This window comes from Eptesicus fuscus, chromosome 2 (genome assembly GCF_027574615.1).
Source record: "Eptesicus fuscus isolate TK198812 chromosome 2, DD_ASM_mEF_20220401, whole genome shotgun sequence".
Lineage (NCBI taxonomy): Eukaryota > Metazoa > Chordata > Mammalia > Chiroptera > Vespertilionidae > Eptesicus > Eptesicus fuscus.
Window position 1 is genome coordinate 102550563 of NC_072474.1, and position 19326 is coordinate 102569888.

Genomic DNA, 19326 nt, shown 5'->3' on the forward strand with positions numbered 1-19326 from the left:
TTGACATGCTTGATCTAGGCTATCCAGCAGGGCTCTTTCTTGAGGGCTCTGGGTATAATTACTCTATATATTCACAAATGATTGTGACCTATGGCTTATATTTTTAAAAACTGATTGTGATAACATAAAATGATGGTGTTCCTGAAGTTTTTAATTACATAACTGACTTTTCTTATTGCACCATTTTGGTTTTTTTAATCCTCAACTGCGGACATGCTGAAAGAGAGAGAGAGAGAGAGAGAGAGAGAAACATCGATTAGTTACTTTCCGTATTTCCATATGCTCCCCAACCAGGGATCAAACCTTTAAACCAGCAACCTGACTGGGAATCGAACCCGCAACCCCTCGGTGCACAGGAGAACACTCAACCAACTGAGCCATCGGGAAGGGCACCATTTGGGGTTTCGTTTTCTGTCACTGGCAACCAAAAGAGTCTGGACAAAGCATCCCATTTTTTATTTTTGCACTTTCTTTTAATCAGGTATGGTCACGGAAAGCGAACACCAGGAGGAGGAGACTGCTGTGGACCGTTCCCCGACTCTTGTAAGGAGCAAAATTCTCGTCTCTCCCAGTGTGTTCAGATGACCCTTTGGGGAAACACCACTTAGCAGAATGGAAGTAGAGGAATGATGGGCACCCTGCTGCTTCTAATCAGGGGGCAGATCCTGGAGAGGGGACCTGGCTGACACTGCCTTGCTGAGCACCCCGCTCCAGGGAGGAGAGCAGCGGAGTCACCCCCTCTTAGGCACTGCTCAGCACAGCAGGCAGCAGGCAACTCCTGCTGCCTTCCCACAAGGGGTTGCCAATGAGCTGTGTCTTTTGTTACCAACAGGCAGAATCAGCTGCAGAAGGTAATTCTCAGCAGGTGTGGGTGAATAGGGAGAGTGAAATCACCTGTCCATGGTGTCCCATCCAGGGCTGCGGATTCAACAGAACCCGGGAGGCACAGGCAGGCAGGGAGCGGCAGCTTGCTGACCACACAGGACTGTTGAGCCCCGTCTGGCGTCGCCCCGAGAACATCCTCTCAGATTCATCCTCCAGGTCAGAGGCCAGTCGTTTCTCATGATCAATCCATCGTCACACTTCCCCTTCCTAAGTGAGAGTAGCCACTACCCGGACTTGCAACTGCATGGCCTAGTTTACACTGTTTCTGTGCTTTATCTAAATGGAATCTAAAAAGTATTACGCTGGCAACCGGCTCCATTCATTCAGCATTGTTCCGGAGATTGTGTTGGTTCATTCCCATAGTTATACCGTATTCCGTCCGTGTGACCACCACCGTTCATTTATTCATTGTTCCGTTGATGGGCATTGGAGTAGTTTCCATGGCTGCTGTGGGCATTCTAGCGTGTCTCCTGGTGAACTCGTGAATGCATTTCTGCTGCCTGAATAACTAGAAGTGCAGGACACGGGGTTTGCAGGTGTCCAGCGTCAGGACATACTCTAAACCTTTTTAAAGGCACTTTTCATAGTCCGTATTATTTTAATCTTTGTTGTGAATTTACTTCATTTCCCTTATTAGGTTAGAAGTGGTTTTCAATTGGAGAAATACTGTCTATGCCCTGCCTCACTTTCAAATGAGGGGTCTCCCATACAATATGAGGTAGAAAACTGAAGTGAGAAAGCAGAAAGGAAAATAAGGCCAGGGGGAAAAGGGATAAAGTGAATGTAATGACCCACAGGTCTCAGGTGCTTTTTAAGAAGCTGACTGCAAATGTGGTTGAGCTTCCTATCAGCCAATACAAAGAGGGAAACAAGTGACAAATCATGCTCACTGGACAGATGTACCAACTGTTCCGCAGCGTGGCTACTTTTGGTTCTGAGATTTAAGAAATGCCACCCCACCTGGCCAGTGTGGCTCAACTGGCTGAGTATTATCCTGTGCACCAAGGGTCAAAGGTTTGACTCCTGGCCAGGGGCACATGCCCAGTTGCAGGCTCTATTCCCAGTGTGGGGTATACAGGAGGCAGTCAATCAATGTTTCTCTCTCTCTCTCTCTCTCTCTCTCTCTCTCTCTCTCTCTCTTCTCTCTAAAAATCAATGAAAACATCTTACCTAATAATAGACAAACATGTAAATTGACCATGCCTCTGCTACGCCACCAGCCAATCAGGAGTGATATGCAAATTAACCCAACAAAGATGGCTGGTTAATTTGCATACACAGGCACCGAGTGACAGGGTGGGATGCTGGCGTCATCACCATGGCGACGACGCAGGTGTTCTGCCCCACCCCCAGTCTCTCAGGGCCTCTGGGCAGCGTGGGAAGGCAGGGCTGGAGTGGAAAGAGGTGGCTCCTGGAGCAGAAAGGGGCTGGGCCGGAGTGGAAAGGTGGTACCGGCAGCCAAGGAAATGAAAGCCCATTCTAGCACGAATCTTCATGCATCGGGCTTCTAGTTAATAATAAAAACGAAATGTCACCCCAAGGCTTTATAAAGAGGATATTGTTGGCCCAGCTGGTGTGGTTCAGTGGTTGAGCTTCAACCCATGAACCAGGAGGTCAGGGTTCAATTCCCAGTTAGGGCACATCGCCTGGGTTTCAGGCTCCATCCCCAGTAGGGGGTGTGCAGGAGGCAGCTGATCAATGATTCTCTCTCATCATTGATGTGTCTAGCCCTCTCTCCCTCTCCCTTCCTCTCTGAAATCGTTACAAACATAAAAAAATAATATTATTGGACATCAAAAATACAGGACCAACTTCATTTCAGTAATAACATAAAATATTGTCAGTGTCTCCCCTTCCTTTATAATCTCCCTCAATAAGGGCATGCCAAAGCACAGTTCACTATAAGCAACAATTAGGGAACTACTGCAACCAGATACACAATTCTCAAAAGCTCTGACTATATCCACAGGGAATTGGGGGTGGGGGGAGTAGAATCTAAGTGCGGTCCAGGAACCTCTGAGGGTCTCTGAGACATTTATAGAGGCTCTGTACGGCCAACACTATTTGTACAAGGCCACAAAAGCATTTACCTTTTTTTACTCTCATCTTCTTCTGACTGTGTAACAGTGGAGTTTTTCAGAGGCCACATGACATGTGATCTAGCAACAAATCGAATGCAGAAGCCGATTTGAGAATCTAGCTGTCTTCTATTAAGCTGGACATTATTAGCAAATTATTTTGTCTCGGGAATAAACTTTTTACACAAATATATGTCATACTAACCTAATGAGTTTGTTGTTGTTATTTTCAAATGAATTAATATTTTTAAAATGTTTTACCTTTTAATCCAGTATCTATTGATATAACCCATATAAAGAGAAACACTCTGGAGTTCTCAAAAGTTTTTAAGAGTGTTAAAGGGTCCTGAGACCAAAACGTTGGAGAAGCACCAGTCTAGAAGAAGACTTCCCCAAAAGGATGTTGACGGTCACTAATCCCAGAAGATAATCCGTGAAAGATGTTCTGTGATCAAACACATCTGAGAAATGTTATGCCTCTCTCAAAAATCATCAAATTAGAAGTAGTTAATTAACTTTAACTGTTTCCTAAATGTATTTGACTAAGATCCCCTCTTTCCAGTGCTTTCCTCAGCAGCCAGGAGGCACACCTGGGATGAATGAACTGCAAATCCCTCAGTCAATCCTCTGAGTAGCGTCTCTTACAACCAGCCTTTGTTAAGTGTGGGCAGCAAAGTGTGATATTACGTTACCCCTCTGACAACAGGAAGAGTGATCCTTTTATAAACATCAAGGCAGCTGAGCAGAACAAGAGAGCCCCCTTTATCTCGGGGAAGAGGTGAACCAAGGGCAGGGTCAAGGCCAGGACAAAGATCCCACTCAGGAGACTAAACTGAGTCTGTTTCATCTGACAAACTGGCAGCCCAGGCCCCAAAGTTCTCCGAGACAGTCATCTCAGCCTGGGTATCATCCAAAGCAGAAGCTACACGCGCTTGCCTCACTCATAGAAATGTCAATTAAGCACCTAACAGAACATTGGACTTTACGTTACACAACTTCCTGGTGGCCCCTCCAAGGAAAAGAGGGATCAAATTGTACCCCGAATGAGCTTCTTTTATTGTGTTGTTAACTATAAGTCAATTAAATGTTAGGAGAATCCTACCAAAAATTATGACTTTGGTTTTGGAATAATCCTATTTCTTTTCTTTTTAAATCTTTATTGTTCAAAGTGTTACATATGTCCCCCTTTGACCTCTTCTAGCCCACTCCCTACCCCCACCCCCACCCCAGCCCTTCACCACCCTATGTCTGTGTCCATGGGTTATGTATGTAAGTTCTTTGGTTGATCTCTTCCCACGTTCCCTCTGAGGTTCCACTGTCTATTCCATGCTTCTATGTCTCTGGATCTATTTTGTTCATCAGTTTATTTTGTTCATTAGATTCCATATATGAGTGAGATCATGGGATACTTTATCTTTCTCTGATTGGCTAATTTCACTTAGCATAATTCTCTCCAGGTCCATCCATGCAATCCTATTTCTTTTTGACAGTAATTACAGAATCCAGCCAGTTGTCTGTTAAGTAAACTCCCAGTACACAATAATAAAATTATGTCATCAGGCAGCTCATCTAAAGAGAGACTACAGTAATGTGCAAGGCACTCTGGGAAATCTACAACTGGAAAAGATGTGTCTTTTCAAAAGCACCATATAATCTAGTAGGGGCCAGACTGAGCACCAGAGAGAGAAGTGAGTATTCTCACACTCATTTCGTAGCACCTGGTGAGGCACCTGGTAGAGAATCGCATTCAGTGAGTATTTGTCTCAACAAATCTGCTATTTGCCTTTAAAATTTTTACTTGTATACAAACTGACAACCACACACTCAAATATCTAGTCAAATATAATCTAGTCAAATAGCACTTCATTGGTATAATTTAGTGCATTTATAAGAAAGGATTTACAAAAGAACCTAGACTGTTGTCAAGTAAAAAGAAATCATTTTAATATGCCCTGCTTCATTTCTATTAATTCAACACTGATTCCTACTAGGCATGCATTCCTACTTAGTTTGACTTGATTCCTATTTATTTTCCAACACGCAGCTACCTTCAGCGAGTTAGTTCAGCTGAACTGTTTATTCTTAAAGAGACAATGAACGCTGTCCTTAAAGAGTTTTATCAACTTTAACATTCTCAGAGAGACCTCTGAGGCTCCTCAGCATGGTGGGTTTTCACTGCAATCTTCTATTTGGAAGATGGCAAAACAGACTAGGATCCTCCCAGGTCTCCTGGTTGCTTGTATTCATATCACAGCACACGGTTGGGTAAGAAGTAGAGACTGAATAATAAGTAGCTCTCCAAACACAGCTGGGTGAGACAGCTTCATTTGTAGAAAGTAAAGCGAATCACGAAAACCTTCCTAATGGTGTGATTTGTTCCAGGGTTCTCTGGGTATTAAGAAGGGAAATATTAGTCCTTGTGCACAGTAATGTTTATGGCATTACAGTTTTCTTCTCCCGCCGTCGTTCTATAGGAGGTGATTTATCGCACTTGCTGCAGAATGGAGAGCATGAAGATGTCTAATTTCATAATCAGAGCTGGTGACAGCCTTCTCATTTCCTGCCAAATGGATCAGACCACACTTTTAACCCTATAGGAGGAAACAGGAATAAAAACAGGGTTCGTTTTTAAACTTCCTATCACTTCCCTCAACCCCCAACAAACAAAGTGACATCAGAATTGCGTTGTGCAATTGACATGCAGTCTGAGAAGGCGGCAAGCTGCCGGAGCCCTGGAATGAACGGCTCGGAAGCCATGGCAGCCACGAGAGACTTCGAAATGGCTCAGAAAAGGCCCCAAACAGGAAGAGATGCCTCTGGCCTAGTTAAAAACGAAATAAAAAAGAATGTTGCCGCAGATTACAAGAGTTTGGGTTAATAAGCTGGAAACCTCTCATTCTCAGCCAACTTGGATCATCATAAAGTAACTTAACCATCCAGCCATAAAGGGAACTTTTGAGCTTCTGTACAAAGCAGAATCCCGCATCAATTAAAACAGCTCACAAGTAAACAGTATTTTCCCATGAGGGTAGTGTTTAAATAGGTGCTTGGCAAATAAGTCTGCACAACAGCTATTCTCCCTCCATATGTAATTGGACATGTTATATTTTTAAGCCTACTTATCAAAGGCTAAAGAGGAGGGTGCAAACTTGCAGAAAATATTCTGGAGGGAAATATTAAAATGAAATCTGGAGGAGGCACCTATGAGGTGGCAACTGTTGTGAAATAAGCAGCAAATCACAGTCCAGCGTCTAACAGAAAAGATTTCTCCCATTGCAAAGCCCACACACACACACACACACACACACACAACCGTACAACTGAGACTGTGTTTTGATTTTCAAGTTTACCTGGTGGCTGCACGTCTTCTTGAACGATTCCAGCCCGGTTTACAGCTTGTTCCTTCTCTGAGAAACACAACAGAAAAATTACTTTTTTAGCAAGAAGGGGAGACAGGGGTGGTGGAAAGACTTGTGTTTACATGGGACGACAGGACAACTAGAAACCACTTTATATGAGTGCTTTTAATTCAGAGATGCCATTACGAAAAGTTTTTATGTTATGGAAGACAGATCCTATAGCAACAAGCCTGGGTATTTTCAGGAAAAGCAAGCAAGCCATATTTCAGGAGAAAAGCTCCCAACTAACATCTTTTCTCTGTGCGCTCAGCATTTTTGGACAGGCAACAAAACAACCGAAAAAACAATTCGGAAAGAACTGGTGGGCATGATATTATGAGGGGAAGGCTGCTGAATTGAAGGAACAAGTACAATTAACAGAAAACGATGTAGTTTATATGTCTAAAATGTACTCCACTGAAGGAGTAGGCCCAGAGCTAAATATGCTATGTTTTTGATAGGAAATAGAGCAGAAAATTAATCTTTGGGTGGGTGGCTTTGGTTTGGGTAATTGAAGCTTCCCTAATTGATTGCAGGTGCTGTGCCAATTAGAAAGTGCGTGTCAGCTACAGCGGCTTGGCGGAGCTCTTTGGAGATGTCCAACAGGCAAGGGCCAAGAGAAATTGGGCGTTTTATATCTGTGGGCTTCAAGCACCCTGACACATCTTTCTAAGTGGTTTAGAATAAACCCAAGGTCTGTGAAGACAAAGACTTATTATTCTAAGTATCGTGAAAAACAAATGGTGGCTTTTCAGGGGAAAGACTTGGAGCCAGAGGATGTTTACTACTAAATTACAGTAATTAAACGTTGTAATCAGACCTGCGCTGTAATCAGGCTGACAGTGTTTCTTTAAATCCACATTTAGCTCTTATTTAATATTAGGCCATTTTCTTTATTCTGGCCTCTGAATTCTCATGAAGTTACACAGGCATAAAGGTACAAGAAACAGGGTTTTGCCCAAGCCAATACTCATTGAATTTGCTTCTCCGGCGATGTGGCAGAAAGTCAATCCTAAGTGACCTGCCTGATAGTTTTATCAATGCGAAGTTTTGCTTTGACAAATAAAAAACTGGGAACTAGGGATGACGTGGATCTTGATATCCAATTCTAAGAGGGGCACAGAGAAGACAGAGCATAATGAAGCTCATTACAGACAATGGCCGGCTGTGGTCTCACTGGGCCTCTGGGAAGAGTAGCAGGTGAATGGCAGCCAAGACCCTCTGGACCAAGATGTGCCAAAGACGTCTTCCACCTGGAGGGGATGATGATGGAGCCTCTAAGGCAGGGGTGGGGAACGTCTGGCCTGAGGACCTATAAGGCCTCCGAAATCATTTGGTCTGGCCCTGCCAAGGCATTAGGGGTGAGTTAATTACATGTTTGACCAAATATAGCAGGCTAAGTTTTAAGTTGATCATTTGTATGGCCCGAGAATGATGTTATAAATATCCAAATGGCCCCTGACAGAAAAAAGGTTCCCCACCCCTGCTCTAAGGCATAAGTCTTTCTACTATAACTCAACAGGTGGTCTCATTTCCTAACATGTTCAAGTCCTAAAAGACTGGGCCCTACCCCAGTGTCTACATGGAAGTCTCGAAGTCTGGATGTGTCTCAAACATGCCCTTAGGGAATGCTAGTGAGTAAAAGACTACACTGTCCTTGATTGTGCCAGGAACAAAAAGATATAATTTTCACCCTACCCCAGTGGTTCTCAACCTTTCTAATGCCCCGACCCTTTGAGTTCCTCGTGTTGTGGTGACCCCCAACCATAAAATTATTTTTGGTTGAGAACCGCTGCTGTAGAGCCTAAGACCATCGGAAAACACAGATATTTACATTACGATTCATAACAGTAGCAAAATTACAGTTATGAAATAGCAACAAAAATAATTTTATGGTTGGGAGTCACCACAACATGAGGAACTGTAATAAAGGGTCGAGGCATTAGAAAGGTTGAGAACCACTGCCCTAGACAGTTTGGCTCAGTGGCCTGGGGACCAACGGGTCCTGGGTTTGATTCCGGTCAAGGGCATGTACCTTGGTTGCAGGCTCCTCCCTAGCCCGGGCCCTGGTTGGGGCTCCTGCAGGAGGCAACCAACTGATGTGTTTCTCTCACATCGATGTTTCTCTCTGTCTTTCCCTCTCTCTTCCACTCTCCCTAAAAATCAATGGAAAAATATCCTTGAGTGAGGATCAACAAAAACAAACAAACAAAAAAGATATATTTTTCCACACTTAAAAGGTCCATTCTCTAGTATTATGGAAGAGGGAAGTGAGTTTTTTAAAAAACTGATTGCCAGAAAGCAACCTAGAGCCGAAACTGGTTTGGCTCAGTGGATAGAGCGTCGGCCTGCAGACTCAAAGGTCCCAGGTTCGATTCTGGTCAAGGGCATGTACCTTGGTTGCGGGCACATCCCCAGTAGGGGGTGTGCAAGAGGCAGCTGATCGATGTCTCTCTCATCGATGTTTCTAACTCTCTATCCCTCTCTCTTCCTCTCTGTAAAAAATCAATAAAATATATTTTTAAAAAATAAAAAGAAAGCAACCTAGACCTACAGATGTAAGGAAATCAGACATCCTGGTGTACCGAACACATTCTCTGAGAGGCAGGTACTGCAAAGCCAAAGCAGCGGGCGGAATGCCAACCATCTCAGGAAGTTGACTTTTGAGGCAAGGACAGAATGCCTAACTGTGTCTAAGCTCTTATAATGCGATGGAGAACCGAGTAAAGAGAAAGGAATCCCTGTCCTCACACATTCTTGCTAATTGCTAATGAGGTTGGAGAGGCTGAGGATTTAATTTAAATAGACCATAATCACTTTATAATCCTTGTCCTTATGCAACCACCTCTTTTTTTTTTTTTTTTTAAACTGGCTTGGACAGGCAATTTAAACCAATTTGCTGAACCAGTTCCTAACAACTGATAACCGGAATTAGCAGCCTATCTACATCCCTGGTTCTTCAACCCATTAATGTTTTATAAATACTTTTAAGGCCAGAGCAGTCTTATATAAATTCACGACAGGACACAGACACTGTTTGTGAATGCATTATGCGCTAAAGGAAAACAAACTGGTCCCTTAGGATTTAGCAAGTACATCTTGATGAGGCCGACAGTTAGGTTTCTATTGTGTTATCATTAGAGAAATAGCAGGTGTCTATAAACCTCAGGAAAAGGGCAACGCAGAAGTCAGGGGGTTTAACGATGGGAACAGATCAGGATAAGCTCATGACTGACTTTTCAGCAATGAGTGTGTGCTTCTATCAGGAGCGAAATGATTAAAACGCAATATGTGATACTGGGCCTGGGGCTCTGCAATGCCGGCTGGAAAAGGCCCCGTTCCGAGTTTCAGCAAGCCCGACTCTGCCCCCTAGTGTTAAGGCAGAGGTTTGATTTGTAGTTTTAATTGAGGATCCTTATCTCTAGTCATAGGGCCGAAGTGCATTATTAAGCTGGTAATGCATGCAGACCAGGAGGTTTCTGTATGGTAGTAACAGAGATCACCTAATAATTTTTAAGTCTTTGAAAATGAAAACATATCCTTATATTTAATGGCCATATTGTCCAGGTGTAGACTATGACCTCAGGACCTCCCAACCCCATCTCCTCCTGCCAATAAACAGTTAAAATAAAAGCAACGCACAACCTAAGTAATGGGACAAATGACAATATTTGGTTGTAGGCTAAATATTAGATAATAGCATTGTATCGATATTAAATTACCTGGATTGGATAACTGTATTGTGATTATGTAAGAGAACGTTGTCCTTGTTCGTGGGAAATAGATGCTCGTGTTTAGGAATGAGAACTCACGACTTTAACTTACTCTCAAATGGTTCAGCAAAACAATAGTAATAATTCTAATCATAGATATAAGTATATATGTATATGTGTCTCTCTGTATATGTATGTATAGATTGGTTATATTTTACATATGGGGAGAAAGCAAATGTAGCAAAATGTTAACTGATGCCCTGGCCAGGGGCTAGGTCGGTTTGCAGCGTGGACCTGTACACCGAAAGGTTGTATGTTTGATTCCCAGTCAGGTCACATACCTACGTTGTGAGTTCAATCCCTGGTCGGGGATGTTTCTCTCTCACATCGATATTTCTCTCTCCCTCTCCCTTCCTTTCTCTTTAAAAATCAATTTTAAAAAAATCCATGAGTGATGGTAAATCTAGGTGAAGGATAGACAGGAATTTATTGCACAATTCTGTTTTGTTCCGTCTTTTTTTTTTTTTAATAACAAAAATACACAACTGCAAAACAAGTGTAAGGAAGTCCAACAACACTGTGACTATTCCATGATGATTACTTCAAAGCAGCTTTTTTCAAATAGCAAATATAAATTTTAAAAACTACTATCCCAGGCTCCCATCTGCTGCGGTTGCCTGGACACGTTCATCATCCAGATGTACACGGGGTGATCCAGAACCAGGTGGGCACTGGCGGCGAGTGTGAGTGTGAGCCAGCAGCCGAGGGGACCAAATGGCCACTAGAAGCACTGGCTCCTCCCAACCCCACAAACACTTCTGCTTCCTCATCAGAGTCTAGTCGAATCCCGAGAGCTCTGTAATGCTGGTTAGAAAATAAGACTTGTCTGTCTGTGCATCTTATTGGACTCCACGGTGGAAGGAATAAAAAGCATATTCTAAGCACCTCGCATGTGGTAGGGAAAATGCCCTTCTGGGATGATTTGCACACCAAGTGATTTCGTGTAACCGTATTCGGACTCTGTACAATATACTGCTACTTGGGAGCAGCAAGTTGCAGCAAACACAACCGAGAGGTAGGAGAACTGAGGTTCTCGCGGCTCTTACGTGTAACCCGCACTCTGCTATTAAACACTCCTTGCTGTCAGGTGAGAAGCGCAGGAGCAAGCAGCAGACAAGGTTGGGGAGTTAGGGTTGTGTCCACCCAGCAATACGCTATGTGACCTTGGACAAGTCCCTTAAATGAGAGGACACAAGGAGCACAGGGTCTCTGGCAAAACTATGCTTTTATGCTTCTGCAGATCTAATAAATTTTAAAACGAGCAGGACCGCAGAAAAGGACCTGATTCTGTCTCATTTCACAGGCTGGCCTAAAAATGCCATAGACAGGTTGTCTGAAAAGGCCATGTTCAGAATCACTGTCTAGTTCTGCTATACGAAGACAGATTAGGCTTCAAGCTGCAGCACCTGTTCTCGTCCCTGAGCATGGGCTCTTCCGACAAGCCACGCTTTGCCAACAGGATGAAAGCTGAAAGGCACATCTGGGATTCCCTCAGAAGCACAGTGGTCTCCATACTTCTTGTCTGGGATCACTGACCATGAAGGCCAACCGCATCATCCCAGTGCTCACTTCAGTGCCGACGCAGCACGTGCAGAACTGACCTGTGGACGTGAAATCCCATGAGGCAGTCCTGTGACAGACTTGCCTGACTGTAAAGCATGGAAGCTCTCCTTGGCTTGATTTTACCTAGGCAGCCTTCTCCTCTTTTCTGCTGCCCTGTGGCTTATTCGGGCAGAGGCCCTGGAACCCCCCTGACCCCGCACTCCCCACACCCGAGCCGGCCAGCATCCGTCAGGCCAGCCCAGCTGACTGGCCCACCCTGACTTTACACCTGAGCCCCACATGGCCTCGGCCCCTCCCTTTCCACCGCTGGCAATTCTCAAGGGCTGGATGTCTGCCCTGCCCTTCCGAGAACCATGGGTTTCTCCTAGGTCTGCCCAGAATTGTGAGGAATATAAACGTATGCGGGACAGTCAGAGAGGAAGGCCTAACAGGAGAGGCTAAGAGCAGTGGCTGAAAGGCAGGAGCAAAAGAGCAAAACCAAGAGGACTGGCGGAGCGGGCAGTCACAGAAGCCCAGAGACAAGAGGGTTGCAAGGAAGCTGTGCCTGGCTGGTGTCTGTGCCTCACACTGACAGACGACCGGACCTCCTGTATTACAGAGGACAGAAGTCATCGCCTGAAAGTGCCCACAGCTTCCCAACCTCAAACCTAACTTAGCTGCGTCCACACCTGCCCTTCCTCTTGAGCTCACGGAAGTGTCCTGCCTTCCGCCCAAGGCTCTCTCCTCCATCTGGTCTCACGGTCCCATGCCCCTCCCACTCCATGGCTTGTCTTCTCTCTCCAGCATCTTTCTTGGTCCAGAGACTCTCTTGGCTCTCCCTTCCCTCCCAGACAAAACTAAAACCTAACTCTCCCCAGGCCCCTGGACCTGCCGCAAATACACTTTGTCATTCTCCTCCCCATACAGCCAAGCACCTTTAGTCAACTTCATACACTATTTACTCTCCAATCCACTGCAATCTGCTTTCTGCCCACTATCAAACCACCTAAAGCATTCTTAACAAAATGACCAATGACCTTTACCTTTTTAAAAAAATAATGGCTATTTTCACTTATCTTCCTGTCTCCAAAGAGCCTGACCCTGCTGACCACACCCCTTTTCATGAAGAGCTGTCTTCATGGGGCTTGTGACTACAGCCTCTCCTGGTTTAAATGCTCTCGCTCTGGGGCACCCCTTCCTGGTCCCCTCTGAGGGTCCCCGTCTCCTGACAGCTTGCTCTTCAGTGTCCGCCAGCATTCTGGTCCTCGGCCAGCTTGACCCTCTCAATCTCTGAATGCTGCCTGGGAGCCCTTACCTCAGTGACTCTGACCCCATCCACTGCTGACAACACTGCATGTCTAGCTCCTGCTCGGACCCAGGACCTCAGCTCCAGACTGGCACCTCCCCCTGCCTCTAGGAAATCTCCAAGAGCACATCCTGACACCTAAAACTCAACACACCCCAAATGCAACTGGCTCGTCCTCACCCCCAAAACTGATTCCTTCTTGGGTTCCTTACTAAATGACCTGCACCACCATCTCCTCAGAGGCTGGAGCCAGAGAGCTGGGTGCCAGGCTCCTTCCTCTCCCTCCCTTTCCCTGTGGCTACTCAGTCACAAATCCATGCAGCGTTTACTTCTTAACTACAGCTCCCAAAATCAGTACACCTCCCAGTCCCAGAGCCACCACCCTGGTTCAGGCTCCAGTCACCTCTCCCTGCTCTCCTGTGCCCACGGGACGTACAGCCTTCCTGAGCCTGGCCTTCCTGCCTCCAGCCCTGACCCTTCCAGCCCTCCCTCACATTACAGAGCAACGCCTATAAAGAGTGAATCTCATCACCTCGTTCTCCCGATTCAGATGCTTCAGTGATCCTCCCCTGGCTGGACTCTCAGGACGGCAGAGGGTTACTGAAGTATTGTAGTCAAGCGAGATGATCAAATTCAAAGAACAAATGGCATGACAACAGCCACAGCAGAAGACCTGGTTCTCTATACTTTCTGACAAACAAGAACGAATTTTTCCGGTTACAAAGTCTCACCAAAGGAACATTAAGATGTATTTCAGAGTGAAGAAAGCTGAAACTCGAAAGGAGTGAGATGCAAGAAGGCCTGGTGCCTACAGAATGCGGGTGAAGGGAAACGATCAGCGACTAGACACACCGTGATGTAGGGAGTATCAAGCACATGGCAGGACTGAGGTTATACATAAGACTAGGATGGGGCTCAGGCGTGCTAACGTTTTTGTATATTTCATAGGAGGGTAGAGATACTGACTAACGTTAAACAATAATCATAAAATAATAAAAATAAAATGTAAAACTTTCAAACTACATAGTACAGGAGAGAAAAAAAAATAAAGCCTTAAGGCACAAAAGGAGAAAAAAGGAAGTATAGAGTTGGAATAGAAAACACAAAATAAGATGGAAAAAATAAAAGTAAACACAACAGTAAACATAATGAAAATGAATTCAATGCAACAGTTAAAGAGATAATCAGATTGGATTACAAATCTAGTTTAGCCCTGGCCGGTGTGGCTCAGTGGTTAAGCTTCAGTCCACACACCAAAGGGTCTCAGGTTCAATTTCCCGTCAAGGGCACCTGGGTTGCAGGTTTGATCCCTGGCCCTGGTCAGGGCACAATGCAGGAGACAACCATTCAATGTATCTCTCTTACATCGACGTTTCTCTCTCTCTCTCTCTCTCTCTCTCTCTCTCTCTCTCTCTCTCTCTCTTTCCTTTCTCTCTCCCTTCTACTATCTCTAAAAACCAATGCAAAAAATATCCTCAGGTGAGTGTTAACAATAACAACAAAAAAATAAAGGCTGACTATAAGAGGATAGATACATCAGAAAAATATTAACCTAAAGAAAGTTGATTAACTATAATAATATCAGATAAAATAAGAGTGGGGGAGGAACATCTAGGATAAAAAAGACCCTTATATAATGACAATTGAAAACAATTCTCCAGAATATTCTAGATCATGTGCACCCAATAACATGGCCTCAAGATATCTAAAAGAGTTAAGAAGCTTGATCTGTAACCAACATATGTAGAACCTATATCCAACAACCAGAGACGAGACAGCATTCCAAGCACATAGAGAACATTTGTAAAAATTGATCTGTACTAAGACACCAGGCAAATCTTCACCAATATCAAAGAATCAAAATCACAGTCCACATTCCTTGACTACAGATGCAAATAAGGCAGAAATCAGCAATAAAAAGTAAGCAGAAAGACCACCGTGGCTACTGGTAGAGAATGGGTAGTAGTTGGGGCCTGGTGGAAGCAGGGAGACCAGCTCAGAGCCCAAGCAGTGGGTCGAGGGTGAAGGTGAAAGTGAAGTGAGACAGAGGAGTGCTCTGACTGTCTTGTTCCATCAGGTACACCCAGCACCTACCAGTGACAGGTGCACAGTAATTACGAAAACCCAGGGTTTGGGGTTTGTGTTTTTTTTTCATCCTCACCCGAGGGTATGCTTTTATTTTATTGATTTTAGAGAGGAAGGGAGAGAGAGACATGGATGTAGGAGATAAACATTGATCAGTTGCTTCCTGTCAGCCCCCCCACCGGGGATCGAACCTGAAGCCTAGCATATGTGCCCTGACCAGGAGTGGAATCCGAAACCTTTTGGTGTACGGGATGATGCTCCAACCAACTGAGCCACCCAGCCAGAGCTACAATCCAGGTTTTAAAAAGCTGTTTTTTAAAGATAAACAAATGCTAGTTGAATGTGCTGAAATTAACTTAAAGTCTGTCCTTCCAGTGGTTTCCCACAGTCACGAACACCTCACCTGCCTGGATCCTAGTTTCCTGCCAGTCCACCAGCCCTGGGTGTGTCAACCTGCTGAAATCTCCTTGTCTCACATCTCTGCCCCCGTGGCTCCTTATCTTTTAAACATTTTTATGGGGTGGATAATATAAGACTGTTTTAGGTGTTTCCACACTTGTTATCTCATTAAAAACACCCCAAAACCCGTAAAGTCAGTCTGTGAGCTCCACTGCTACAGATGAGGAAATAGGCTGAGCTCAGAGAGGTTAAGGACTTACCTTAACGGGTCCTCATCCTAGACCTTCATCTGCCTTACACCCTTTTCTCACTCCCTTAGAGGGGCAGTATCGTGCCACAGTGCACCGATTAAGGCACTGATTCAAATCCCAGGTCTGTAGACTCATCAACTGTAGGTCCTTGTACAAATCCTTCACTGTTCCAGACCTCAGTTTGCCCACATATAAAATGGGGATGATGCTCACATAGCAGCTACCACAAAGGGCTATTCTGAGAACTAAATGCGTTAATGCATGGAAGGTTGCCACACATAGTATGTATAATGAACTTTCAGTAAATACTAGTTGTTTAGTATTATTTTACCTGTTTAAAAAAAAAGTCAGTTGTGACTCTCAAATACGAGTTGGGCAAACGAATTAAAACTGAACCATAAAAGTGGGCAGGCAAAAAAAAAAAAAAAAAGTGGGCAGGCGTAGACTGCCTTCCAATTTAAATGCAGATATTGTGGCCACTCACAAAGCGTTCACCTAAAAGGCCCGATTTGCCTGTTTTCAAGTGACTCAGATAGCCACGGATTCTAGAGTATCCCTTTCAGACTGTTGTTGGGACATACGGCACAAACCCACACCTTGATCGTCTGCTCTGGACCAGGACTTCTCAGCCTTGCCACCATGCACATTTGAGGCTGGGTGATCGTGAGCATCTGTCCCGTGCACTGCACAAAGTTCAGCAGCATCCCTGGCCTCTGTCCACTAGAACCAGTAGCACACTCACCCCACCCCACTCCACCCCCAGTTCTGACAAGCAAAATGTCTCTAGATAGAATGAAACGTCCCCTGGGGGGACAAAGTCATCCCCAGTTAAAGGCCACTGCTCTAGTCTTCAAAAATGCACCCCATGTTCATAGCGGCACAATTCACCATAGCTAAGATTTGGAAACAGCCTAAGTGCCCATCAGCAGATGAGTGGATGAAAAAACTGTGGTACATCTACACAATGGAATACTACGCTGCAGTAAAAAAGGAGTTCTTACCATTTGCAACAGCATGGATGGAACTGGAGAGCATTATGCTAAGTGAAATAAGCCAGTCAGAGAAAGATACATATCACATGATCTCACTCATTTGTGGAATATAATGAACAACATAAACTGATGAACAAAAACAAATCCAGAGACAGAGAAACATCAATCAGACCGTCAAACCTTAGAGGGAAGGTAGGGGAGGGTGGAGGTAAGGGGGAGAGATCAACCAAAGGACTTGTATGCATGCATATAAGCCTAACCAATGGACACAGACAGCAGGGAAGTGAGGGCATGGGGGGGGGGGGGGCGGGGGAGGGGGGATAAGGACACATATGTAATACCTTAATCAATAAAGAAATTTTAAAAACTTGAAACTTTTCTAGTGGGATCCAAAGCAGGCGCCCTTGTCCCATGTTCAATTCTAGAGGCTGTAATAAAACAGCCTGTGACTCGGATCCAATAAGGAAGGATGATGGAAATAGACTATGCTGGGCTTCCCGCAGACTGACATTCCCCCCCTCCCCCATCCCCTCCAGGCTCGGTACCTAGGCTGGAAGGCAGAATGCAGAGGCCATTTCAATCTTGGCTGATGAATAGAAGCTACAAGGGAATTTAAATGTGTATTTAAAATGCTCTGCCTCCATAAACCAAAGGTTGTAGCATTTGTAATGGGCAGAGCATTTATAGGAGCTTTTGCCTTCAAATCGCCAAGCTATCAGCTTCTGCTAATATTCTCGAGGGGCACGGTTGGCCCTCTTCCATCTTCAAGATGATTCAGGTTTCCTGGAGAACAAAATGAGCCTCTAATGCCTAATATTTTTTCTCTGACAGATGGTTTCAGATGTATCAAAGTGCTAATCCTTGCTGAGGTATAGGTCTCAAGGAAGGAGAGTTTGGCTTTTAGTATGATAGGACTTGAATGATTAAGGAGGAAAATTACTCCCAGGATATTCACCATTGTCATGTGAGCAACCAGCTTCAAATGAAGACAGCAGAATCTGAAAAAGGATTTGAGGAAAGAGAGGAAAAACTAAAAAAAATCCAGGTTGGCAGTTGAGGTTTGAAACATTTCCGTCCAAAGACATCCCTGGGAGTGGAAATGAAGTTGCCAATAAAATCATCTTCAAGCTCAGGAAGATTAGGGTTCAATCTGTCTACCCCCTCCCCCGCCCCCCCCCAACATCATTATTTCAGCTACAGTGTGTGCAAGCCCTGAAGACAGAGGCCTGGGTCTGAATATCTGCCTTGCCACTTACTAGCTGTGTGACCTTGGGCAAGTTATACAACCTCTCTGAGCCTCAGTTTCCCCGCCTGTATAACGTGAAATAATACCTGCCTCAAAGTGAGGTTAACATTTAACGATCCAACGTACTCCTAACCTGACACATGCTGAGCATTCAGTTAATGTTGACTGTCAGTATGAACTAGTATTTAGTGTCGACCTACTAGGTGCAGGCTACTTTCCTTCCCACCTCTGAGTCTTCAGGGGAGGCGAGGGTTTGACTTTAGATACCAGAGAAATAGTTACTTGCTCAGGGTCCGAGAGATTGGGTCATCATTCATCTAAGGTCACGAAGCTGCACACGGCAGAATTCAGACCCAGGTCAGCCTGACCCGGGAGCCGAGATCCGCCCGCGTCCCCACGTGGAGGTGACGGGACAGGGCGTTCCTGGGGCTAGGTCACCACCCTCGGTCAGAGGTCACTCACTGTATTCCTCCAGCCGCATTAGGGGCCGGAAGTAGATGGGGTAGAAGGCGGCGCCGATCAGGGAGATGAAGCCGCCGAAAATGAGCGCGGTCCGAAGGTTCCGGGACATGGCGCCCGCAGGGAACTGCCCCGACCGGCTCTGAACCCCGCAGCTCGGAATCCCGCTCGCGCGGCCGGGTCCCGACCCGGCTCGGAAGAGGCGGAGCCGCTTTCGCTTCCGGGCCTGGGGGGCGTGGCCAGGAGGCGGGCGGGGCGAGGCCAGGGTGGGTGGGGTCAGAGGCGGGCTCTGGGGGCGGGGCTTGTTAGGGGCGGGGCCTCGGGCCAGCGCTCCGCGGTTGGAGAGTGGAGTTTCTTTGCTCTCCCTTACGCGGTTCTGCTCCCTGCCTTGCCCCTCCCTCGGCCTGGCTTCCACCTCAGCCGCCCCACCCACCACTCTTCTGACCTCCTGTGCCCCACCCTCCTTTGCCAAGCACGCGTTCCTGTCCTTCCCCCGTTCATTTGATTTTAGCAACTGTCTACCATGAGCCATGTGCTCTCTGTGGCTCGCTGACTCAATCCTCATATTAGTCGGCCCATTTCACCGGCGAGGCAACCACGATTTGGCTGCCTGGCTTTGGACGAGTCCCTTGGCCTCCCTGAGGGTGATTTGAGGGGATTAGAGACAAAGGGGCAAATCGCCTGCCCCAGCATGGCCCGCAGGTGGATTCGGAAACCCGAGCCACAGGAGCTTCTGGACCGAGACTATCCTGGGAGGCATGTTGTCTCAACATGCATGCTCCAGGAAGACTTTTAAAGACTCTGCTTTTCCATCCCTCCTGTCTCCCTGTTCCCTTTACCAGTGAGGATGGGGAGTAAATGGGAATCAGCACAGGGCAGTGAGCCTGTGGCCAGTCCCACAGAAGGGACCTT

At 45.7% G+C, this 19326-nt stretch overlaps 1 protein-coding gene across 1 annotated transcript; it reads right to left on the reverse strand.

Moving 5' to 3' along the window:
- Positions 1-4882: 4882 nt before the first annotated feature.
- Positions 4883-18626, reverse strand: SMIM20 (small integral membrane protein 20). The gene is made up of 3 exons (XM_008140198.3): positions 18418-18626; positions 6314-6370; positions 4883-5554 (listed from the first exon to the last, which is right to left on the reverse strand). Exons 1-3 carry the CDS (start codon positions 18524-18526, stop codon positions 5517-5519), a joined length of 204 nt encoding a protein of 67 aa, XP_008138420.2. The 5' UTR covers positions 18527-18626; the 3' UTR covers positions 4883-5516.
- Positions 18627-19326: the final 700 nt, after the last annotated feature.